Raw genomic sequence first — 19,683 nt, forward strand, 5'->3', positions numbered from 1 at the left:
AGAGAAAAGATATTGGTAACAAAGAAAGGGGTCTTCAGGTCATCGGCCCATCGACCTGTAATGAGCTGCTGGTTGGATGGCGGTGCTTCTTTACAGCTCAGGATGTCCTTTTTTCTCTCCACATCTCTCTGGAGAAAACCATAAAAATGACCTAACTTAAAAGAAAAGAGAGGTCATCTCAGGTCAAATTTTCTTTCAGGATATAACTGTTGAGATGCAACAACAATACCAACATTTTTACTGACCAAAAAATGTACCGTTATTCCCACTGGAGAAAAAGGACGCCACAAATTTAAATGTTTTAAATTTAACTTTATTCATATTTTGAATGTTGAACCATTTAGATGCAACAAACAGTGTGTGTGGAATGTTTGGATTTTTATTACTTTCGAGCCTAGGCCAATCGGATGCAGTAAAAATTGGCTTCGCATATCATCAGGGTGGACTTTCATTGCAATTTAGACTTTCGCTAATATAGCCTGGGAAAAAAAAAAGAATGTGGGAATTGAAATGGTCAACCCTACAGAGATTTACGATTGGCATGGTCTATTGGGAGGAACGTTTTACGACCAATGAAAATCCTATATGCAATTTCAATCGCCAAAAGGCTCGAAAAGTCAACGGCCTATGCAATTCACTTCTTTGCGTTAGACGCTAATAAACTTTTAGTGCATTTTTCATCAAGAGAATCTGTTTTTTAAAGGATCTATAACAATTATTATACATAGAATATGTCCTTGGTGTTATGGATCGAGACTTAAAATCCTGCTGATGGATTAAAGGGTATGTAACGTAAAACCTCAAGGTTTCTAGCCTTGTATTTAAGAGAAGAATAGAGTTTGTTTCTTTGCCAAATAGCCGCTTGAATTGTGTTTAACAATTGATCCTTGATTAATGAACAGCAGTGAGCCCGGCCATCGGAGAGCTTATACGCTGTAGCACCTGCCCCAACCAACCAACCTCCAATTATAGAATCGTATATAGAAACCCTTTTTACAATTTAATAATTTGTTCTACTTCAAATTTGATATGAAATAATTTAAATTTAATATAGTTTGTCGATCCTTGTAATCATTGAATTTGTTCTACTTAAAATTTGATGTGAAATAACTTGAATGTAATTTTTGCACTTTAGTTTGTCACATCAATTCCCTGATGAAATAGTCTGGTGACATCATTCACCTGTCGATCCTTGTACGTTTGCGTAATAGAGTGCCAATTCCATGAATCAGATACGCCCAAACCGACACATAAGTTATGCAACACATTATTACCCCAGGGAACCAATTATAACGACTAAATGCGAACTGGTTTGACGCAACCCTTTTCTACCCCCTTTTTTCGGATTTTCCGATTTTCCCCATTTGTCACTTTTGGCGATTCCTAGAAAATTTCCTTGTAACAAACTTTCGCAGCAGACGTTGGTAGACCGAACGATACTTTCACGTCAGTGAAGAATTTTATTTTAACGACACACCGCTAGATATTAGATATCCATTTTTACTTCTAGAGAACCCCATGTCGAATAGGTTGGCCCCCATACAATTGCAAATGAAGCTTGCCGCATGTCATCCATTATAATTGTCAGTTTGGCTTCTATTTTCTCTCCAGAGGGGTATATATGCTGTACCTACCCTTTAAGGTTGAATGGTTCAAAAAAAGGATATACATCACCTCCCATCTATCTCTCTCACACAACCCCCTAAAAAAAGAAGTATACGGAATATAGTAGTATAATTATGCCTGGGATATGTGTGTGTTGGGTCAATGCATTCCTTCTCCCCATATTTCAGGTCAAAAGATTCGCACTGACCTCTTGTGTGGTGGTGTGTTATAAGAAAAAAGTTTTTCATATTTTATTTTTTGGCATGGAGGAGCTTATCTGTTGGCCGGACGCTTTTGTGTGTATACCAGAGTTGCGGATAGGATCCAGCCAGCAGCCCCCATGGATGCAGCAGCTCTATCGGCTTCCCTTTTTGAAGTTTTTGAAATAAACCTTTTCAGAATAAACTTTCACCTCGAGTCGTTGGTTGCTGGCTGCAGCAGGCCGCACCTTTTTAAGCCTTTTCTCATCAAAAACTTATAATCCTCCCCCCCACCACAGCAGCAGCAGCTATATATCCTCCAACCATATAGAGGAGGTTAGGTGCTGTGTACAACCGACATTTGGCAGTATCATAATTTATATGAGTCTATAAGATTTTTATGGCCATCATCTATTGAATGGGCGCGGTCGTCTGATTTCTCTATATCAATTTGATTTGTAGTTTCGCACTGGATTTCTATCCAGATGGCGTCATCTTTTTTGGATATGTATATAATTCCCTTGATAATTCGGTTAACTAAAAGCTGTAGAAATAACAACCCAATTAGATCTTTTTTCTGGAAAAGAGATGACAGCCTCTTTTTCTTATCTGTCAAATAACAACCGTTTAGAGATATAATTCAGATTGCCAAACGGGAATTATCTTATCGACGACAGATTGACAATAATAACCGTCCAATTATTCCGGGCGGGTTACGCATCAAAGATAATTGAAAGATAAAAATCTATCCTATATCGAAATAAACAGAGTGAAAGTTTTGCAACAGGATGTTGTTGATTCCCCCCCCAAAAATGGCATTGAAAATAAAATATTTTTCAAGCGGAAAAGTGCCGTGTGTTTATTTGCGGTGTGCATGTGATCAACATATAACGGGGGTTATAACCCATCGCTCAGCCACCAATAGAAGAAAAAAGGTTTTTCTTATAAGCACGTCGTCCAGATAAAATGTAAAGAGTTTGTGTGTGACCTGAGTGGAAAGTTGTGTGTGTATTCAGCGACCAAGGTGGAAAAAAGGTTGAAAATAGGCGCATTGTATGCACACACAGCACACAACAACCAGAGAGAGAGGGTTGCAACCGGCACATTTTGAAAAAAAAAGTTGCTGGTAGGTAGGCCTATATACCGCCACGCCAAGCATATGCACACATATGACCAAACAAGAAGTGGAGGATCAACTTTCCCAGCCGGAGGCTCTGTGACCTCGATTTTACAATACGCCAGTTGACCTAACCCGAGTCTGTTAGAGGGGGTCTGCTATAGCTAGCTAGCTAGCTGGGTTTCTCTTTTTCGCTTGTGTCAGGCCAGCAGCAGCAACACACATTGGGTGAAGGGTCAGCTTGCTGGACAATGGGCAACCCTTTTTTCTTCACCCTCTCTCTATATTTATCCACTTTTCAGCTTGACCTATTTTACCAATGCTGTGCACAACACACCAGCGAATGTATTAGTGGATGTACAGGACTGGACCCTGTTGCCATAATAACCGCCAAAGAGCAGCTGCAACTTGGCCCAGTCAGGTCACCAGCATCGAATTGATATGAAACAAATCTTCTTGTGGTTAAAAACGTCTAAAAAGTTGATGGTAAAATTAAATATCGCCCGAAAAGAAGATGCTGGTTATTCTAAAAATAATGGACGCCCATCTTCTTTCCAGGAAGTTGCTCTCACTTGTCAAAATCGTTTGTACACCCTTTTTCTTAAACATAGTCTAAGGGAAAAAAAAAGTCATGTACAGTTTCCATCAACCATTTCCTCCCACAGGATTCTCCAATTACCAATATTGTACCGTTAGTTTCTCGAGCTGGATGTTGTTGGTTGGCGACCATCATGAGAGTTTTGAGAGGACTTGTATATATCGACGTCATGACTTGTACAGTTTCCAAGATCAATTTACACGCTTCATTTAGGTCGACTTGTAATATAGCTATCTTGTTTTTATTATTATCGGATTATTTATATTCCGAGTATTATAGCAGCGCGGGCTGTTGTTGTTATTTTCCTGGGTTGTTGCAAGATCAATTATCTGGATATACGTATGTTAGGAGTGCGGCGACAAGGAGCCGCCGGAAGTCCTGGCTATAGTTTATATATGCCTTAGTGCTGAATGATGATGGTCAACCGGCCAAAGAGTGGTAGATGTGGTAGTAGTAATCCTCTGTACTGGGCAGGTATAAAACGACACATATGCTGCCTTTTTTGTTCTTTTTCCGGCTTCCATATTTGTATACATTTTGATGGAAGAAGAAAAAAAAGGGAAGTTTTATATGGGGCTTTATCGATGCAGTAGCCATTTGCAGTTAAATTCGTTTTTATGACCTGGAGATTTTTTAAAACCAAGAGATTACTCGATTAGTGGGCTTGACGATTGTTTCTAGTAGTAATAGCGGGATTCGACGGTGAATTTAGAATGATTTTCATAGAATTCCGCGTTTGAGCTTCAATTTAAATTATGAATGCACGCCCAAAGGCTCTTGGAAATCGATCGCCCAAACAATTTCCAGCCGGAGAAGAAAAGAATATTTTCTTTTAAAATTTGAACCAATGGCGCCATCTACAGAGTGTTCCTAATTTGTCCGCTAGATGGTTTTTAGCGATCCCATTTTCGAAATGAAATCAAAACGAAACGCGGAAACATTGTTTCATGCAGATTTTATGTAGATTTAATTATCTGCAATTTCATTTTGTCTTTCAGATTCTTCATTTCAATCGCTTGAAAGTCGGAGGCATTGCCGTTTCCAGCTCAATTTCAAGATATCTAACACAGAGGACGCGCAACGAAAATTCAATTCTATGGCTAGATTGAAATCTTTGGTTGATGCTTCAAATGTTACACAAAGTTGGGAAAGAACCCCTGGAGGGATGCATGTAGACTTGTACGCTATCATATCAAAATCAGACTTTGTTCACTTTAAATAAAAAGAAATGATCGCAAGAAGAGGCAGCCAGACAGACGTAAAACGTAGACGTTATTCTTAAAAAAAGGGACTGAGTTGTCTGAAAGCTAGAATAGAAAAGCTAGGTTAATAAATGGGGATTGTTTTTGTTTTTAAATAGTGTTGAATGTATGAGAAAAAAAGAATGGTACCAAAAGATATGAGAGATCTGAAAACATATCCATTTTATTCTAGTGCTCTGCAACGATTGCTGTTCTATTGAATTATTTCTTCTTAATAACATGACCAAGATCATGTTTACCTCTAATACACTTGAGTTTGACACCAGGAAGATCTGGGACTCGGCCAACTCGCACCAGCACTATATTGTGTTCCTGGAAGATGAAATAAGCTTTGTTAAATCTCATGTTATGATTGAGAAAAGAAGATTTTGTACTTGAAGATTGTGGCCTTCTCCAGGTATGTAGGCACACATTTCCTTGCCGTTGCTGAGTCTTACAATCACACACTTTCTGTTGGCTGAATTAGGCTTCTTGGGTTTCCTGATGACAGTTTTCAAGACCACCCCCTTCAGCATAGGACTCCCGCTGAGGGGATTCTTGGGTGGCCTGACTTTTTTGTGTGGCCCTTTCAAATGCATTTTAAGTAGTAGGTTGCTCATAGACCTTTCACCTGCAATAATGGTATTTAATAAAGTTTCATTTAATTACTAGTGCTATACAATTACGAACCGGTAAACAGCATTTGATTGTATTTTTGGAGGATTGATGATGTACATCCAAGTGTTTGCCTGAGCATTGGTAACCCTGGAAAACATTCATGGCGTATTAAATACTGAATTTTTATTAACAGTAAATTAACTTGCCAGCATTTCTGCTTGAATTGATTATATTTGAAGTCAGCCTGAAAACATTTTGCAATATTGAAGTCATTTTTTCTTCAAGAAAAATAGCAGACGAAAATTGTTGTTTACGTTCTCTCTGCTTAGATGGCGTTGTATAAATCGATATCTTGTAGTGCGCCAAATTAATCGAGAAAGAAAGCAACAACAAAAAAGAAAACAAAAATTCTTAGAAAAAATGTGCGTGAGGAAAATTCCTAATTTAAGATTATGGGTTACGCATGGCAGCGTGCCTGTTATTTTTTTTTTTCCTGGAACACCTGCTGTTTTCGCCAAATTTGTCGCTTCCGTTTCTTAGTCATTTAATTTTTTGTCTGACGTCATGCAGCTGACAGGTTGTACATTGTAACGTGGCGATCAACTAACGACCTATAAAATTTTTAAGCATCGCCACCATTTTCAGGTGACTAACACGTTGGGCTGAAACTTGCGCCGAGGAAATGGACGAATTCAACTTTACAGGTTCGAATGTTATTATCACTCTGCATGTTTTTATAGAAACTAGTATTTTAAATTGTGGTTTGAATTTTATTGGAGCAGAACATCAACACGTCAGGTATAATCCTCTCAAAGGTGAATGGATTTTGGTGTCCCCTCATCGTCTTAAGAGACCATGGAGTGGCCAGGTAGAGGCAACCCATGAAGACGAAATACCTCCATTTGATCTCAACAATCCTCTCTGCCCGGGAGTCAACAGACCCAATGGAGAGAAAAACCCAGAATATGATTCAACCTTTGTCTTTGACAATGATTTTCCTGCCTTGTTGCCCGACATCCCAGAAGCAGCAGCTTCCAATCAACCAAATGAAGAACTGTTCAAGTTTGAACCTGCCAGGGGAACTTGCCGTGTGATGTGCTTCCACCCTAAATCAGACCTAACGATTCCACTGATGAGCATAGAAGAAATCAAGGCCATTGTTTATGAGTAAAAAGACTTTTTACGTCACCGACATCTCTGTGGTCATGCGATAACAATTGGATGACACACAACTTTGCAGATGGATTAAGCAAGGAACTGAATTGGGTGTCAAGTACGATTGGGTGCAGATCTTTGAAAATAAAGGCGCCATTATGGGATGCTCGAACCCACATCCGCACTGCCAGATCTGGGCATCGTCTTTCATGCCCAACGAGCCGAGGATCAAAGATTCGTACCAGCGGGAATACTACGAGACCCACGGCCGACCTTTGCTGCTCGATTACATCAATGCCGAGTTGAAGAAGCAGGTACTATACTACAAAGATATATATCTAATGTAACTTGCCATCAAGTAAACTTGTTAGATTTGCTAAGCTGAGATGACCATTGGAAAAGCCTGGGATCACAAGTAGTAGATATATATTATCCAGCAGAGCTCCTATAGATTCCCGTGTTATTTGTTCCTCGGTGGTCAACTTTGCCAATGATTGATGTTTTTCTATTGCCTTGATATTATTTAGGAACGGATCGTCGTTCAGAACAGCCACTGGCTAGTCGTAGTTCCTTGGTGGGCTATCTGGCCGTTTGAAACGCTGTTGTTACCACTCCGTCACGTGATCCGGATGTGTGGTACGTACACCACACATATAAGATCGTTAATCGTTTCCTCCCCTTCACCCTCCCCCTACGTCTCTTTTAAGCGCTCTGTCTAGCGCTTCCCTTTATTGGTTTTTTCCTTTGCTAACTCGGCCCTTGTAATAGATTTGACGTCGGAGGAGATCCACTCGTTGGCTGAAATAATGAAACGCCTAACGATCAAGTACGACAACTTGTTCCGGACAAGTTTCCCATATTCCATGGGCTGGCACGGGGCTCCCACTGGCCGCAAGGCTCTTTCCAACAATCAACATTGGCAGCTGCACGCCATGTATTACCCACCGTTACTTCGATCTTCGTCCGTCAAGAAATTCATGGTCGGGTAATAATCAAATACAACCTAACCTAACCTCCACCCACCCAAAGTAGCATCAGCATCAGCAGAAGGAATAATAGATTTGTTTGACTATGTCCTGTGAGATTGACTCTCTTATTTCACGTCTCTTTTGGATGTCTGCCCAAAAAATGCCCCCCCCTTTTTTCAAACAAACATGCATGCGTGTGTACACACAACTCTCTCTCTCTCCGTCGAATCATCCGTTTTTAATTGGTTTTTTCTTTCTTTATCTTCGCAAGGTACGAGATGCTCGGCCAGGCCCAACGAGATTTAACTGCCGAGCAAGCGGCTCAAAAACTGTTCAGTCAACCGGACGTTCATTACAAAGCCGATGTAAAATAAAAAGAAGGGCTCCTTCTCATCGGCGGCTCTGCCGTAGTACTCTTATGTCGAGTCAATGAAGAAAACCACAAGAGTTTGCATGCGGTTTCCTGGCATTATACACTACAGTTGCTATGCGGTGCTGGGCTATCTATATATATATGGAGAAAGCCCATCCGGAAATAAACGAATTGTTTATTGATTGGTTTCAATTATTCGAGTCGGAGAGGCTATAGCGAAAAGGGCAGATTAATCAAGCAATTCTGGCAGTTAGTGACGTCTTTGCAGAAGGAGACTGTGAATAGAGAGGATGATCGATTTCTTTTCACCCAGAAGAAAATCCTTCATGGCGGCTGTCTGCGATTTCCTATTCTCGTGTCATTCTCATGGTTTCATTTGATACACTGGATTATTTACACTTATCGATCCTACGCCGGCCTCGCTGTTGTATACATCCGCATCTGGGTAGGTTCGGCCGTTGAGGGGCTCAGAGCATCGTCTAACAATATTCGTCTTAGTAGAAAAGAGTGAGAGCAGCAGCCTATGATGCAGTCGTCCGCAAAGGGGAAAAATCACAAGTTGTGTGTGTGTGTCGAGTGGGAGGAGCCTTTATGTATATCTACCCGAGCAGCTACATAATATTCCAATGTGATCCGCCAGATCGGCCGAATAATATCGAGAAACAGATGCCAGGATCAGAGTTTATTCGCTTCAAAAAAGTATGGGCTTTGTGTGTGATTTGGCTGGTGGATTGACACGTTTTTTTGTGAGAGGGGGGGGCTGTTGTTGTCGTTGAGCAATTGATGGATCGGCCAACAGTCACGTGAATGGTGATTCCCTGTTTCCGGCCTTGAATAATAATATCACGCTTGAGCTTCAACACGACGTGAGCTCTTAAGGCCGAGACACGAGTCCTACAGCGCGGTCCGGTTCCGCTGGGCTGCCGAACCTTCTGACTCACGTCGAGTTCCGATGTCGCAATCAGCTGATTTTTATCGCCACCAGGTGGCACCACCGTCTCGACGCCACTGGGCATGTGTGTGTGTATTGTGTGTGTTGCTGGCACAAGCTGCTGATAGCACACAGTCTCGTTCAGTCCAGGCCATCACAAACACACAACTAAATTTTATCGTCAACAAAAATTGCTGTTGCTGGCTTTCTCTTGGGTACATTTTTTCTCTTCCATTTTATTCTTTCTCCAACTACTTCTCCGACTCATTTCCACTTGGACGGAAAAATTTTCTCTCAGTCAGCCATTTTTATCCTGTGGTGTGTGTCAACAAGACAAAGTGTGAAAAACAGAAAATTTCGAGTGTGTACTTTCTGTGTGTGTGTGTGTGTGTGTTTGACCACGTCTGGTAAAAATTAAATTCCATTTTCTTATAGAAATCATCCGAGTCTACATGTGTTTGGGGGGTGTCATTTCAGAGCAGCTTCTCAGGTGGATGAACTCTTCAAAGGTAAGAATTTTGGTAATTCTTCTGTAATAATATGTTAGAGGTCAAAACTTGTGAAAATACCAGGAAAAATGGGGTGTTTTATCTTGTCCTTTGCGAAGGTTATATAGCACACGTCACTTCCAAATTTAACCACGTCAACTACATTTTGTTCGCCTCTTTAATAACCTGAATTCATTAATTAACGTAGAGAGTAAAAGAGCAAACAAAGCACATAATCAATTAAGCACAACACACACCCACACACAAAAGGCTCTTTTTTGAATTGATGCAAACACACTGTCAGCCCCTTGTGATGCGTCTATACCCAAGTAAATGTACATATATCGTGTAACAACAACGCTGATGTTGTTCTACATAATTTGATTTCTCTCTTTTCTTTCCAGCCTCTCCCCTAAAGTGTCAATGAATTCCATTTCTCTTTCCGGCTGCTGCTGCAGATGTTTTCTTTTTTAAAAGTAAAACATCCATCAGCGGTTTTCTTTCTTTGCCCTTTTTTAGCTCTTTATTTCGAGCTTCACGAGGACGAATGTGCTGTAAGAATATCCGCAGTGTGCGTGTCCCGCCGATAAGTCCCGAAAAAGCCACCACTACTTACGGTTGAGGATGGAAGTGGAGTAGAGGGGGGATCTAGAGAAGATCTGCTGTGTGAGACTGACCGTAAAAGAATCCCCAAAGTTCTTTTCAATAGTCTTCTTCTTGCCAGTCAGCCTGAATTGAATTGAGAGTTGTCGTTTAGAATTTCCCGGCCGCCTATTTTTCTATACAACACGTCGAGGAGAGATTCGATCAAGTATTCATCATCTTTTGTGTGTGTGTAGACGTGCAAACGTATATTAATACAAATCGCTGTGTAAAAGGGTTATGCCCATTTGGCAACTGCTGCTAGTAGTCGAAAAGACTTGTATGTATAATCACATTTCGTATCAACATAATCCTTTACTCGGGGAGAAAAAGTTTTTTGACGTCATCCATCTGCCACATACTTAGCCCCGCCCGTTAGCTCTCGAGTGTGTGTGATCTCGACCATCATTTACGTAATTGGCTGCTGCTGCTTCTGAATCTTTGCCGCAGCGCAACTTCTTTTCTTGCGGATTATTATTTAGAAAAATATTGACAGTCGCCATTTCTTCTTCTTCTGTGTGTGTGTGTGTTTGACAGGTCGTGACAACTTCAACTCCGTCGGGAGGACTTGGTCGTGTCAACAACTTACAACAACCAAACTACTACTAACAACCATGTCGTTACTTCCATCACCACACCAACAACAATGGGCGACTACGACTATTCTCATCTTGGTTTGGCTGGCCCAGCTTTGCCAGGCCAGCACTTTATCCGGCAGCAACATTTGCACCCGTCAAGAAAAGTAAGAATTTAACCAAAATATAAATAACTATTTTTTCGATTGTTGTTTCTCTAGCTCTATATATAGGGAAAGTAGGATTTTTATTTTGTTGGGATCCTACCTCCAGGAAGAAAAGCGTTTGATGTTTTGGATGAGGTTCCCCCGCCCAGCTCCCGCATAGGCACAAATGTTTTCTTTTTTCCAAGAGAAGAAAGGGATGGTGAACCCCCCCATCTACTTAAGGATTTTTGGCATGCATCAGCCATTCTAGTGTCCCCAGTGGATCCTGTACACATTTGGAAAGAGAGAGGTGGAAATGGATGGGGCTGGGGGACGAAATGGTAATAAGGGGACAGGCCAAAAGGATCAAGTCTCAGTCGGGAGAGTTTTTGATCGTTTTTCGGGATTTGCTGTCGCTCGAGCGTGACACAGTTGATCAGGGATGCATCCAGCCAGGCGTGAAAAAGTAGAGAGAGGGGTCGATCCATCAATCAGCGATTCATTCGTCGTTATCCAATCGGAATTATTATTATTATTATTATTATTTTTCCTTCAACATCGTGATTGCTCATGTCTCTCCCTAGCACTGGCTATAATCGCTAAACACATTTTTTTCGTTTTTTCTCATTTCCAGATATTTCGTGACGGTGAAAATATCCTATCTGCAGCCGTACAAAGTCCGGACGTTCACCACCTGCTTGGCTTTCCCGCCGTGGTGTTCACGCTACACGGTCCACAATAAAGTGGCCTTCAAAACTGAGGTAAAATTTGAATTCATTTCAATTATTTTATCCACCGGATATCATTTCGCAGAGAGTTAGCAGACCCAACTGTGTGTCCAAGCTTTTCTTTGACAACCAGTTCAGCGACTGTCCGGCGCTTGTGTTGGAATAGCCAAACATACGAGACGTCGGGAGTGGAGGGGAAAAGTTTGGACGGGAGTCGGGAGGGTTGACTTTCTGATGATTTTCCCGGTCGTTAGAAATTGAAAGATGAAACTTTTCCTTTCCAATTCCAAAAGTCCCTTTCTCCGAATGAATCGATTGAGGCCGAACGTTTCGCCACGACTTTTCAAAGGGGGTGGAGCGAATCGTTTGGTTTCAGCTTCCAACTTTTTTTTTCCATTCCAATTTTTTTGGTGTTGTTGTTGTTGTGGTGAATATGAAATGTTTTTCCCTGGTTTTGTTCAATATTGATCATCGTTTTTGTTAACTTTTTATTTTTTGTGTGTGTCATCTTCTTTTTCGGGGGGTCCAATCAAGTCGGTGGAGAAGACCCGGGTCCTCGAGGATTGTTGTTCAGGTTACGCCCGAACGACTGACAATAGCAGCTGCGTTCCCATTTGTGGCCAGCAGTGCCTGCACGGAACTTGGTAAAAAAAAAAAAATAACACAACCACATTTCTCTCAGTACAGAAACAAGAAAATTTGATTTTTTCTATATTCTTTCAGCTTTTATACATATGTGTGTATATATGTATCTCATTCGTTTCCGTTCTATTTGGTTGTTTCTTTATTCTCGGTACTCTTCTTTTTTTTGTGATGACGACCACCGAAAATAAATAAAAAAACAACAGCGTGGGACCGGACAACTGCAAATGCGAGCCCGGCTATGGCGGACCCACATGCAACATTGGTATGCTATGCTCGTGTTTTTTTTTTTTTTTTCTAGCTCAGTCTCGCTGTTTTTTGTTATTTGATTATGTATCGGAGGAAGGAGGGTGGGGAGGATCTGGTCAGGTCCAGTCTCGTTGCTGCGGTCGCAGATTATCGAACCGGATCTTCTCTTTTATTTCCTGACATATGGGGAGAATTGACTAGCAAAACTAGTACAACATTTGTTTTTTGTTTCCAATGCAGCTTGCCCTGAGCACAAATGGGGCCCCAATTGCAGCAATAGCTGTCCGTGTCTCAATGGAGCGAAATGCGACCCGGTGAACGGCAGTTGCACCTGCACGGCAGGTTGGAAGGGACTCCACTGCGACTATCCGTGCCCCAAGAACTATTACGGCCAGTCTTGCTCTCTCAAGTGTCAGGTAATAATACTCTAGACCTCCCCCTGAGCACCTACTCTCATGTCCTCCATTTCCATTTTCTCCATTTGCTGATTGTTTTTTCTTCTTTCCCCTTTTGTTTGTGTTTCTCTCCTTTCGACAGTGCAAGAATCAAGCCTATTGCGATCCTGTTTCGGGAGCATGCGCCTGTCAACCCGGATGGAATGGACCACTGTAATATTCATTTAGAATCATCATAATTTATGGGGCACTAAAAATAGTTCCGCTGCTCCTTTTTTTCTGTTTGAAGATGCGATGAACCTTGCCCGGATGGAACCCACGGCCAAAACTGCGCGTCCAGTTGCCGCTGTCAGAATGGGGGCACGTGCAGCCCCATCGATGGCAAATGTTTCTGTACCAGCGGATGGACGGTAATGAAAAATCCGTCACCATCCGCCTCTTTTTTTCCATTCGATTCTATTTTTATATATTCATTTGATTTGTTTTTTTTCTCTCTCGTTGGCTGCTTCCACTTCCGGCTTTTGTGTGCTGTATTATATATAGGGTGAAGTGTGCGCCAATCCATGCCCGGATGGCACTTGGGGTGCCCAGTGCTCTCAACGTTGTTCCTGTCACAACAATGCCCGTTGTGATCACATTAACGGCTCTTGCCACTGCTTGCCCGGCTACCGTGGCGATCAAGTCAGTATACTATTACTTAATTATTCACTTTCTCTCTCTTTTTCTAAATGTCATTAAAGATAATTCAATCTTCTATTGTGTAACCCCTATCATTCCTTGTCCAAAAAAAGAAAGAATAATGATGACTAAGAGGAAATTGTAACCACGTCGCAATCATCCGGGCTTATTGGCTTTGATCCCTGTCTATCAATCTTAAGTACTTTTCCTCATTTCTTTTTTTTTTCTGTTTTGTTTGACAGTGTCAGGAACAATGCCCTCCAGGAATGTACGGAAAGAACTGCGAAACGCCATGCAAGGTTGGCACTTTTTCTTACATAATATAATCCAGACTGTTTTTATTTAGTTGTTAGAAAGCGTCGTGAATTTGTCGTGACTGACACAAGGAATCTCTGTCCCTGGACAGAATAAGAACATATTTTGAATTGATTATGTGTTGTTTTTCTTGCGGTCGTGACAGTGTCAAAATGGAGCCATTTGCAACATCACGAACGGTTCTTGCGCTTGCACCGAAGGCTGGACCGGTCCCGATTGCGGTCAAAGAGCCTGTTCCGACAAGCTTTACGGCCCTGGATGCACTCAGATCTGTCCGTGCTCTTCCAATAATACTGAATTGTAAGTTTGCTTTTTATTTTGTCTATTTCGAGTGTTTTATTCTTTTTTGATTGTTTTGTTTTTTCATCTTTTTGTTGATTTGTTTCGTCTGAAAATTCACTTTTCTCTTTGTTTTTCTTTTTCGTTTTTCTCGTAATATAATAAGGTGCCATCCGTGGACTGGTGAATGTATTTGTAAGGCCGGCTGGGACGGCCAAACGTGCTCGAGGCCCTGTCCAACCTACACATTCGGTTTGGGCTGTCGAAACGTCTGCACTTGCAAGAACGATGCCCATTGCGACCCCGTCAACGGCACCTGCGTCTGCTTGTCAGGTATTGATCCAAAACACAACCCGCCATCCAGTTGATTTTCTTCTTTTCCTTTTTTTTTATTTGGCGCTACCAACAGCAACAACCGGTCGATTTTCTTCTCCGGTTGTTGTTGGACCGTTTGATCTCTTTGATTGTATTTCCTTTTATTTTTCGCTTTCTCTCTTTTGTTTCTCTCATTCGTCTATTTATTTATTTCTTTTTTTTTCCCAGGCTACATAGGAAACGATTGTCAGGATCAGTGTCCCGAGGGTCGTTACGGGCACAATTGCACCAATGTCTGCGCCTGTGAGAATGGAGGCAATTGCTCCAACACGGATGGACAATGCAAATGCCCCATTGGATGGTCAGGTCTGCTTTGCGAGTCGCCCTGCCGGGCAGGATTCTACGGCGAGCACTGCAAGGAGCAGTGCCATTGCAAAAACGGAGCTTCGTGTCATCACGTCACAGGTATTTTCAGAGTCAAATCAATTGCCAATGGGAAAATCAAATAACTGTTGAAAAAAAATCCAGGCGAATGTTCGTGCAGCGCCGGATTCAAGGATGACGCATGCAATGCCACCTGTCCGGAAGGCCGTTTCGGTTTGAACTGCGAAGAGACGTGCGAGTGCCAGAAGGGGACGACCAAAGCATGCGATCCCGTCACGGGAGAGTGTCTGTGTCGCACCGGTTACCGGGGCGTCCGCTGTGAGACCCAATGCCCTAAAGGTCGATACGGTCCAGAGTGTCGTGACGTTTGCCACTGCGAGAATGACGGCTCGTGCGACAACCTGGGCGATTGTTTCTGTCAACGCGGCTGGACCGGTGAATTGTGCGAGGATCTCTGTCCCACTGGTAATTCAGTACATTAAATCATTTCCATTTTTTCATTTCATTTTTCATTTTTCCACGTTTTGAAGGTTTTTATGGGAAAAAATGCCGGCAGCCTTGTCCTTCGTGCGTCAATGGTGAGTTTGGTTATCGACCGGTTTCCGCTTATTATTTTCAATTATTTATTGTGTTTTATTCTCTTTTCTTTTCCTTCAAGGTAACGGACAATGTAATTCGGTTGACGGCCGTTGTTCTTGCCAGCCGGGTTACATGGGAATACGATGCGAGGAGCCCTGCCCTAAAGGTATTTAATTACTTGGCTTGTTTGATGGATCGATGGAGACATTTAATATATATATCCTACACTCTACTCTGCTCTTGTTTGTCAGGCACATATGGAGAAGGATGTCAACAGAAATGCAATCGATGCAAAAATGGCGCAGAGTGTCATCACGTCACTGGTCAGTTTTCATAAATTCACATGTTAAATGTAAATCAAATAAAAGAACACTTAATTTTGTTTTAGGTCAATGCCGTTGTCTTCCCGGATGGAAGGGAGACGATTGTTCCGTCCCCTGTCCGCCAAATACTTGGGGCATTGCCTGTGCTCAACGGTGCACTTGTCTTCACAACGGCACTTGCCGTCCCAACGATGGCCAATGTCGCTGTCACGATGGCTGGATGGGCCCTCAATGCAACGAAAGTAATTAAACGAAACTCGTGTACAAATGTTTAACTTGACACTTTACTTAATTGAACCTTTCCATGTTTGCTCCTAGTTTGCCCTGAAGGATATTACGGCCAGCACTGCATGAGTCACTGCCAGGTACTGGGCGAATGTTTGTCTCGAACAGTTTTGATTAAATTGACTCAACTGGAATTTTTTGTTTCTCTATCTCCCCCCAGTGTTTGAACGATAATTTCATCTGTCATCCGGCCAGCGGCTGCGTTTGCCGCGAAGGATTCCGCGGCGATCAATGCGACATTGCCATTTACTCTCCAGTGAGCGACAAGAGTCAATTGGGCGAGCCGATCGTGCCCGTCAATCACGGTGGTCTCATTGGCGGTCTCATCGTGTCCATTTTGCTGATAGTCATCGTTATCGGCGCCCTAGTCTACTACCGACGCCGCATCTCCCACTTGAAATCGGAGCTGGCTCACGTCCAGTACATTGCCGATCCTAGTTCAGCTCCTGGTACGTCATTCCTTTTTATCTTTTTCTCTTTTTCTGTTTTATTTATTTTGTGTGTGTGCCTTGTCTGGTCATTGAATGATGGTGAGGTCGAGTCCTAGTGGCTTCTTCTTCACGTGTCTACCTTCTTTTTTGTATACTTTTTTTAGAGTACTACTCTTCTTCTAGTCCTCAAAGTGGCATTGTTGACACGAATTCCTTCCAACCCACTAAGGAAGGCCCGTCCTTTTCTCGCTACTAATTCCCCATCCCTTCTCTGTGTCGTTTTCTTCTTCTCAAACTGCCTGTTTTGTGTGACTCGTTTTCTTTTCTTTACTACTATCCATCCCGCATGACTAGAAGAACCAGTTTTTCTTATCTTATACTACCACCATTAACATTTTTAACAGACGAGAGAGAAAGAGATAAATGTGTGCATGAAAGAGGTTAACTTTCGACTTTTTTTGACAGATGGGTAAGGATTTCCTCTTCTCTCTCTAACGAGTTGTATGGTTTTTCTCTAATCGCTTGGAAAACAATCATTTTCCGTTTTTGGGTTGACTTGAGTTGCTGTAGTACTTTTTATTGACATTTGAATTGATTGCGGTGAAATTGTCATGTCATTGTGAACGATTTTGTGTGTGTGTTTTTTGGTGTGACAGATCGGCATCATTTCGACAATCCAGTTTACTGCTATCCGACGGGGGCTGCCAACGGAGGAGTCGGTGGGGCTACGGCCGCCGTGGGCGGTTTGAATAACGCGCGCATTCGCAACGATCTCGGCGCAACTAAAAACAACCTCACCAATTTGGAGCGAGCCAAACTGGGACCCAATTCACTGGAAGACGACTGTTCGGAAGGTAATCAAAAAGTCGTTCATTAAAACAAATTTTGTTTGAACATTTCAGATGAAATACAGCGACGACCATATAACGAGAAAGGCTGAGCCAATGAACTTTTGATGTTTCGAGTCTTTTGAATCAATTAAAACGATTTCTGAATTTTGCAGGTGCTTACGGCGGCTCTGTGTCTAGCACGGCCGAGTTGTACAAGAACCGCGAGGCTGACATGGGCAACCCCAATTTCAACAACTTCAACATTTACCACACGATCGATGAGGAGAAGGTCTCGAAAAGCGTGGAGCACCTCTACGACGAGATCAAGCACAAAAACAAAGATTACGGTACGTCTCTGTTCATGGCTCTCTACCCGTTGGCATAGCAACGACTCCTTTTGTCTAACCAAACGACAACAAGACCAAATTTTCACGAGAAAACTCGTTTTCTTTTGAGTTACTTCTGCCTCTCCTTTGAGGTTTCCTAACTTCCCACTCGGTCTCCCATCTTTGACTACTTTCTCGTTTCTATTCTCTTTTTGAACTCTTTACGCTGACTGGATCGCAGATACCAGTTCACAGGTAACAATTGGCTGTTGTCACGGCTGCTTGAAAAAGAAAAAATAACTTTGTTCTTTAGTAGAGTAGTTTTCTATTATGTAGGTGACCTTGTTCTCTTTTCTTTCATGTGTTGCCGTTGTTTTATTGATTTGATTTGATTTATTTGAAAATGATTTGAAATTACAGTCGACGAGGCGTATGACCGACTGGACGATTCACGACCACTTACAGAGGTCCGGCCGCAATATCTGCGGATCGCTTCCGGATCGCTGGGTTCTCTGGGAGGCTTGGGAGCCTCTCACTCCATCTTTTCCGGCAGCTCCAGCGTCGCCGCCTCTACCGTCTCCACCTCCGCCGCCAGCGATCCGGCGACAACACCGCTCTCGATATCAGTAGGAGGTGGTCGGATCGGCTTCCGGTCGGATGCACGGGGACAATCCTCTCCGTCACCGTCGTCGTCGTCCAACTCTTCGTCTCTCAGTCTCGATAGTGCCAAAGTCTGAATTCAGAATTTAAACCAGAAAAATTAACTAATTGACGACTAAACAAAACAAAACAAAAATTTTACCATAAAAATAATTAACAAATAAGATTCCAAAACACAAAAATTCAATGTTTCACTCAATCAGTTGCGGAGCGGGAGAGAAAATTTTACAAAAATATTCGACTGAATTTCCCGCTCTAGAAATAAGTAAAAGAAAAAATCGTATCCTCTTATGTATTTCTCTCATCACAAAACTTTTCTTTTGAATAGTTTTTGATTCATTCTTTTTTTAAAATCTTTCGTTTGCGAGTGAATGCGTGTCGACCCCCAATAATCTCTACCGATTCTTTCATTCGATTTTATTTTAGATATATTTCATTTTTCTTTTTTTTAAATCTCATCGAAAAATGTTATGTAAGAAACCTGGTTCTTCCTACCCGATTTTTATTTACCAACAAAAACATAATTTTTAACTATTCGAAAATCAGTTTTTCTTTTACTTTTAAACAAATAACTTTGCAATATTATTATACCGTGTCGTGTGGATGCCCACCCATTTCTTTTCGAGATCGATTGTGTGATAGAATGCGTTTTCTCATCAAGTATTACCATTTAAAGTTCAGAAGAAATGTTACGATCCTATAAAAAGAAATGGCGAGCGTTTTATTACCGTTTTGGAAGGCAGTTTGATAGGAGAACAGAAGAAGGGAAAATATATATGCCATCAATCGTCGAATTTGATATGAATGTATACGTTTATGTGTGTGTGTGTGTGTGTAATACTGTTGTTGTGTGCATGTGTACATGTTTCGCCTCATTTGATAACCTCCAACACATTTGTTTCCGGATACTCCCAGCTCCCATTTTAACACGTGAAAAAGAATTGGTAGGTGGAGAACCGTTTGTTTTTCTTTTATCCCCTGTACATTTTTGTGGAAAAGTGATGCTCATCAATACACACACACACACATATAAACCAAATCGATATAATGTGCATAACGGAAATGGCCAAGGACATTTCACAAATTTGATGAAATGGTAGTTGATTATGATACGGCCATTGTTTTATTTCCGAGCTTCCCGTTAGTTGCTCTGTGTCGCTGGTTTTCTAGGTCACTGAAATAAACCGGACTTAACGAGCCTCGCAGTAGTACATGTATCGTCACTGACATACAGTTTGATTTTCACAGGTTGAAAATTTTTGAAAATAAAAAAGAACCGTGCTGCGCGGGATATATAAGAACTTCCCGCTAACTGGCGTGAACGGAAGTGTGTGTGTAGAGGCCAACTTCCGTTGGCTACTATACCGCCGGTATATCTATATTTAATGAGGTGAAGTAACGTGTTACATTTAGGTAAAACAGTTATGTACAGTAGCCAGAAAAGAAGAAAAACAATAGAGACCTGTGCACACTATACCGATGATGTGTTATTTTCTATACTATCTAGAGCATTTTGTAATTGAGCTAGTGCGTGACTCGTCCTTCCAACAGTGACAAGGTTCGCACGAATATTTATTTATTTTTTCGGGAGGCTACTTCCTGCATGC

General features: G+C 41.8%; 3 protein-coding genes across 8 annotated transcripts; 2 read left to right on the forward strand and 1 right to left on the reverse strand.

The window, feature by feature from the left end:
- Positions 1 to 4,920: 4,920 nt before the first annotated feature.
- LOC124202282 (40S ribosomal protein S12, mitochondrial-like) lies at positions 4,921 to 5,736 on the reverse strand. The gene is made up of 4 exons (XM_046598599.1): positions 5,586 to 5,736; positions 5,452 to 5,526; positions 5,157 to 5,392; positions 4,921 to 5,094 (listed from the first exon to the last, which is right to left on the reverse strand). The coding sequence occupies exons 1-4, from the start codon at positions 5,650 to 5,652 to the stop codon at positions 4,984 to 4,986; spliced, it is 489 nt and encodes a 162-aa protein (XP_046454555.1). The 5' UTR covers positions 5,653 to 5,736; the 3' UTR covers positions 4,921 to 4,983.
- Positions 5,717 to 8,057, forward strand: LOC124202280 (galactose-1-phosphate uridylyltransferase-like). 3 transcript variants are annotated; one of them, XM_046598598.1, is made up of 7 exons: positions 5,717 to 5,801; positions 6,025 to 6,083; positions 6,162 to 6,546; positions 6,620 to 6,848; positions 7,062 to 7,170; positions 7,303 to 7,519; positions 7,774 to 8,057. In XM_046598598.1, exons 2-7 carry the CDS (start codon positions 6,062 to 6,064, stop codon positions 7,874 to 7,876), a joined length of 1,065 nt encoding a protein of 354 aa, XP_046454554.1. In that variant the 5' UTR covers positions 5,717 to 5,801; positions 6,025 to 6,061; the 3' UTR covers positions 7,877 to 8,057. The 3 variants fall into 3 exon arrangements, with proteins under 3 accessions (XP_046454554.1, XP_046454552.1, XP_046454551.1); XM_046598596.1 differs by having other exon boundaries at positions 5,734 to 5,956; XM_046598595.1 differs by having other exon boundaries at positions 5,771 to 5,956; positions 6,025 to 6,546.
- A 755-nt stretch (positions 8,058 to 8,812) lies between these two features.
- LOC124202279 (protein draper-like) lies at positions 8,813 to 19,106 on the forward strand. Of its 4 annotated transcripts, XM_046598592.1 has the most exons (25): positions 8,813 to 9,021; positions 9,242 to 9,315; positions 10,474 to 10,678; positions 11,292 to 11,418; positions 11,920 to 12,029; positions 12,234 to 12,292; positions 12,517 to 12,692; positions 12,814 to 12,884; positions 12,961 to 13,081; positions 13,215 to 13,352; positions 13,592 to 13,648; positions 13,810 to 13,964; positions 14,110 to 14,276; positions 14,487 to 14,723; positions 14,787 to 15,107; positions 15,173 to 15,220; positions 15,301 to 15,387; positions 15,473 to 15,544; positions 15,610 to 15,786; positions 15,863 to 15,909; positions 15,990 to 16,278; positions 16,917 to 17,114; positions 17,264 to 17,437; positions 17,658 to 17,671; positions 17,837 to 19,106. In XM_046598592.1, exons 1-25 carry the CDS (start codon positions 8,828 to 8,830, stop codon positions 18,044 to 18,046), a joined length of 3,528 nt encoding a protein of 1,175 aa, XP_046454548.1. In that variant the 5' UTR covers positions 8,813 to 8,827; the 3' UTR covers positions 18,047 to 19,106. The 4 variants fall into 4 exon arrangements, with proteins under 4 accessions (XP_046454548.1, XP_046454547.1, XP_046454550.1 ...); XM_046598591.1 differs by lacking the exon at positions 17,658 to 17,671; XM_046598593.1 differs by lacking the exon at positions 17,658 to 17,671 and having other exon boundaries at positions 8,925 to 9,167.
- The last annotated feature ends 577 nt before the right edge of the window (positions 19,107 to 19,683 follow it).

This window comes from Daphnia pulex, chromosome 9 (assembly GCF_021134715.1).
Source record: "Daphnia pulex isolate KAP4 chromosome 9, ASM2113471v1".
NCBI classification, from domain to species: domain Eukaryota; kingdom Metazoa; phylum Arthropoda; class Branchiopoda; order Diplostraca; family Daphniidae; genus Daphnia; species Daphnia pulex.